Source organism: Cyprinodon variegatus, unplaced genomic scaffold (genome assembly GCF_000732505.1).
Source record: "Cyprinodon variegatus isolate N-32 unplaced genomic scaffold, C_variegatus-1.0 Scaffold396, whole genome shotgun sequence".
In the NCBI taxonomy this organism is placed as follows: Eukaryota; Metazoa; Chordata; class Actinopteri; order Cyprinodontiformes; family Cyprinodontidae; genus Cyprinodon; species Cyprinodon variegatus.
In genome coordinates this window covers 522,482-527,737 of record NW_015150849.1, presented here as the reverse complement: position 1 = coordinate 527,737, position 5,256 = coordinate 522,482, and the positions used below count along the sequence as shown (strand labels likewise).

The following is a 5,256-nucleotide window of genomic DNA, read 5'->3' as shown; positions in this document are numbered from 1 at the left end:
TCTATTCAATCTAATTAACTAAAAGTGCTGCTCTGATGACTGTTAAGGTGCTGATGCAGACTGACTGCCATGAGCCTAATCAATTTAGACTCAGGAGTCAATTTGATAGAAGTTTGTGCTGACATTAGAAACAAGACTTTAAAAATTACTGCTGCTGAGTGGAGTCAGCAGAGGCCTGGCAGCTTTCCAGTAACAACTGGGAAATATTTTCTGCTAAGGTAAGAGGAAAGATGGAAAATGTCAAACCTTACCATAAATCACAAAATGTATTTCAATTTTATTTAAAAAAAATCATTTGATTATGCTTTTTCTGTTTTAGATCAATTAGAATGAGCAAAATATTTCGATTTTCTAAATACAAGAATAGAGAACTTTCTTTAAATATAGAGCTCTACATTAACAAAGATGACTGTGTCTTTTTGCCAACATGTATTTTTTCATGTACAGCAATTTAAGTCACCTTGCTACTGTAAAGTGCTATATCAATAAATTTGCCTTGCACCAGATGTTTTCCTTGACAGCATGTAGACATCAGGTTTCAGCTACATGCAGTGATTATGTGAGCACAGTAGGATGAGTGAAAACTGCATAAAGTATAAAAGATATATGGTAGTTTGGAAAGATTCTGTTGATGTATGTAACAACCTGGTTTTCTATTTGTTTGGACAACATGATATTTATTAGGAAATGTGCTTGTTAAAAACCAAAGTGGCTAACTTAAAACAGTGAGTGATCGAGTTTTGATTGTTAAATAATACCAAAGATGGATGAGTAAAGATGTTAATAAAACCAACTAAAAAGTCCTGGAGAACCCATCATTTTAAATTAATTGTTCTTCTTTTACCAATATGCCTCAAAGGTTATGAGTCATGTAACTGCATAAATGAAAATATGTAAGGATCATAAAATAAAATATCAGTTCTTGTGTGGTAGAAATTATCACATTTGCATCTGAAATGGCATGATGTCTGCAGACTTCGAATAAGTGGAACAATTATTCCAAGACCTCTAGGCTCCATGTTGTCAGTAACAATATTTTATGTGCAGTCATAAAGTAACTTGGTATGCTGATTTAATTTCAGCATGGTTTGACTCTATCCTCAAAGGAATTTTGAATTGCAAAACAATAAATAATCAATTAGGTGTGAGATTTTTCTGACTTTACGTAAAAACAAAAATTAAAAAATATATATATGCGTCTTTAAATAAATAAAACAAACAAAGAAACAAGCAGCTATGATGCTGCTGATGCCTTAAAATTAAAAATGCATTTCCAGTACTGCATGGGACAAACTCACGTTTATGTAGATTTTCTTGTTTACTCGGTAACAATCCTCTCTCATTAGATGCAGGAGCGTGCATGAAGCGTGGGATGCGCAGTGTCCAGTCCGCCTGCTGCTGCAGAGCGCACTGAGCTGCTGCTGCGCACTGCAATCCATCCATTTCTGAGGCACAACTTTACCACCCCTGCAGCCCCTTCTCCTCATTAAAATGCAGGTAAACTTAACGACAAAACATTAAACCCTTTGCTTTACATGCATGGCTGCATAAGCATCAATCCAGGTCAGTTCATAGATCCATTAGGGGGAATCCTGACTCTTTAATCCAGATTATGCTATCGGCTGCTCCTCCTCCTCCTTTCTGCTGCTTCAGCGTCAAAACACGGAGTTCATTCCAGCGACACTGCAGTCCTGTACGCAGACTTATGTAAGTGCATGACCTGGAGAATTCAGGCATGGCTAAAATAGTTGCAAACCCAAAAACACCTCATTTAGACATTTATCACAAATGAAAATCAAGGAGCTCAAACGGGTTTTGACGTTTCTATAGTCAGGATTACATAAAAAGGATGATTGTTTCCTTTTTAATCCATTTCAGCATGTGAGCCTAAACTTGCATTTCTTTGCATTCTATAAAAAAAATAGCTTGCAGCCATGTGGATCTTAAATCTTCCATTAGTTAATGAAAACTGTTTTTTTTGTTTGTTTGTTTGTTTTTTTTGTACGGTAAAAAACAAAATTATTCGTAACGCTGGCATGTTATTTTTAGTTTAGTTTTATTCTGATTGAAACAAACAATACAGCAAAATTTAACAAGAAAAATAAATATTTTGGAAGGTTTATATTTGTTTTGTTTGGTTATTGTTCTCAGATGTGACATTTTATTCTCCACTGCGATCAATTAAATGTAAAAAAAAAAAAAAAAAAAAAAAAAAAAAATGCAGATACCTGTCTCTGTAAAATTATGAAATGTATTTTATTACCTCAACATCATTGTCATAACTGCGGATCTTTTTGCATGTCAGTTTCAAAAAAACAGTAGTCATTTTTTTTTAGATGCATTAATAAAGTTTTTGACTCATATTGTTGTAAATATGACGCCAGAAAGATCCTCACTAGAAATAGTTTATTTTGAAATTCACACCGGACCGGAAGTTACGTTTCTCGCGTTTTGTTTCAGTGCGGCACAGAAGTAGTTCACCCGCAGCGATGTCGTTTTGCTCTTTTTTCGGCGGAGAGGTCTTTAAAGACCACTTCAAACCAGGTATGTTCTTCATTACATTTGATTCTTTCAACTGATTTTAACATTTTCCGCACAGTTTGGTTTGCTTTTCGTCTGCCGGTAGTTATGTCATTGCTTGCGTCATGCGCTATGTAACTTTTAAAGTGCAAAATATGAGAAACAAACTCTTATTTCCTGAATAAAAAGGTAAAAAAGAGAAATAGCTTTCATCTTTTAGAAAGATATTAGATTAATTGTAGACACAGACCCTTTTAGCGGCTGTGGTTTTGTAACGCGTTACATCAGAACTCTTACAAAACTAGATAATTATTAGACACATCAGTCCAGCCAAAACAAACACATTTTTATTCTTAGAAATTATATAACATAACATGTAAGGTCGCTATTCTTGTAATAAAAAGATCCCTTTGATAGCTAAATTCCATTTGAAGGGCTTTGACTTGGCCATTCTCATTCATAAGGCTTTTCCTTGATCCAAATAATTGAGCTCCAGCTCTGGCTGTTTTTTTTTGTTTTTGTTTTTTAAAGATTGTTATTCCACAGAAAGTCAAACCTTTGCCCAAATCTCTAGTCTGTTCTGCCAGTATCACCAGTTCCATCTATCTTCTAGTCAACTTCAACCATTGTCCCTTTTCCTGCTGACAGTAAAGTTTCCCACAGCATCATGCTGCCACTACCACCTTTAACAGTGTGGATACTGCATTCAAGATGCAGGTCTGGATGTCTAGAACACGTCCTGTTTTATAATAATAATAATAATAATGCATTTTATTTTAAGGCACCTTTCTCTGCACTCAAGAACATCATACAAAGATACACAAAATAGAAGAAACAGCTATAAAATCCCACAAAATAGACTGTGGCTATGGAAATATAAATAGACCTCAGATTGAAAAGGTAGTATTAAACAGATGTGTTTAGAGTTGAGTGTTGAGTCAATGTTTCTGAGTTGGGATGGTAATGAATTCCAGAGAGCAGTTGAATGCTCTGCTCCCACTGGTACTAAGACGGGCAGAGGGGACAGATGGGTATATGGAGGAAGAGTGTCTGAGGGAGCAGGAGGGAGTGGGAACATGGATAGGGTGAGACAGGTATGGGGGAGCAAGGTTGTGGATGGACTTAAACGTTAGCAGGAGGGTTTTGCACTGAATGCGGAACTGAACTGAGAGCCGGTAGAGCTGTTGGAGGATGGGAGTGATGCGGTGAATCGAGGAGGTTCGGGTTATGTGTTTCTAGGAGGCTAAACGTTTCATCTTAGATGCAACCAAAGCATCCCTCCACATGTTTGCAAACCTTAAATAATGCTTTCCTCATTGTGTAGCATGGTAACAAATGTGTAATGACATGAAAAAGATGATGGAGTGGGGATGCTTTGCAAAGTTTCTTTCCCCATGTGATCATTTTTTTTTCCTTTTTTCTTCTCAGGGATTTATGTTTGCTCCAAGTGTGACCATGAGCTGTTCTCCAGTCGCTCCAAGTATGAGCACTCCTCTCCCTGGCCGGCCTTCACAGAAACCATCCATAAAAACAGTGTATCCAAATATGAGGAGAGGCCTGGTGCCTATAAGGTATTAGCTTCATCAGACTTAATACTGAGAAAATAAATCATTTCTCTAAAACAGACAGGATTTATTCGTCGTTTTCTAATTATGGTGTGTCATGCCATTCCAGGTCAAGTGCGGTAGCTGTGGAAACGGACTGGGGCATGAATTTGTGAATGACGGTCCGGCCAAGGGGGTTTCCCGCTTCTGAATATTCAGCAGCTCACTGAAGTTCGTCCCTAAAGGTAGTATCTCTGTTAGCTTAGATTAATCCATCAGTGACATACAATAACCAAACCAAGCAACCTTAGCATAGCAATTAATTGTCCTGCAAATGTTTTCTAATTCTTCTTAAACTTTATTTCTAAGTCATTTCTTGAATGAAAACCTTTTGTCTTTATCTATCCTCTTTAACAGATAAGGTTGATGGACAATAAGGTGAGCTGTGAAGAGCTGAAGGATTAGAAGCTTCTCTGTTCTGCTCTTGGTGCAGGCAATGAATGACATGTTCTGGGACAAAGTCCTATAGGAAACCCCAGGACTCTGATGAATAATGGCCTCACCAGAGAGCAAGGACGAGGGTGGTGGATGGAAACCCTTCAATTATGCACTTAACACAGATCAAACTAATAGACCTACCGTACAAAATCACACCGTAATGCAAACACAGACTTTTAATAACAAGTTGGTGTTTTCTCTTCCAACCTGTGAGAAAGAAATGAGAGAAATCTTTTGTAGAGGTCATCATGATATTTTTTTTATCGTATAAGATGTAATGATAATTAGCTTATCCTATGAAATACTTATTTTATGCAGACTGTGGACATTGTTTCCGATTGTTTGAAATAAAATAATAAAATAGTTCAAACCAAACTAGTGTGTTTGTTGTAATGCCTGACTGTAAAACAGCTGTAGTTGCAAAATACTACCTCTAGGAGGAGGTAGTGCTATTAAGAGTAGGTAATGCACAAGAGTGTGAAAGCTGCTGTTACTTGGTCTGGACATGCAAGCTTAACTGGTTTATCCTCCCCAAAGGAGGAGTTGCTCTTTTTCTGTAGGGGAGGTTGATAGAAATAATTTCCAGCCAGTTAAGTGTCAGGAGACCTGCATGTGCAAACCCTTGAAACTTATTGGACCACCCTATCCTCTAAAGCAGCGGTCCCCAACCACCGGGCTGCAGGCCGGTACCGGT

The 5,256-nt window shown here is 37.3% G+C and overlaps 1 protein-coding gene across 1 annotated transcript; it reads left to right on the top strand.

Annotated features, from left to right (window-relative positions):
- Positions 1-2,440: 2,440 nt before the first annotated feature.
- On the top strand, positions 2,441-4,920 carry msrb1 (methionine sulfoxide reductase B1). Its single transcript, XM_015387485.1, has 4 exons — positions 2,441-2,544; positions 3,949-4,091; positions 4,195-4,309; positions 4,482-4,920. Exons 1-4 carry the CDS (start codon positions 2,490-2,492, stop codon positions 4,499-4,501), a joined length of 333 nt encoding a protein of 110 aa, XP_015242971.1. The 5' UTR covers positions 2,441-2,489; the 3' UTR covers positions 4,502-4,920.
- Positions 4,921-5,256: the final 336 nt, after the last annotated feature.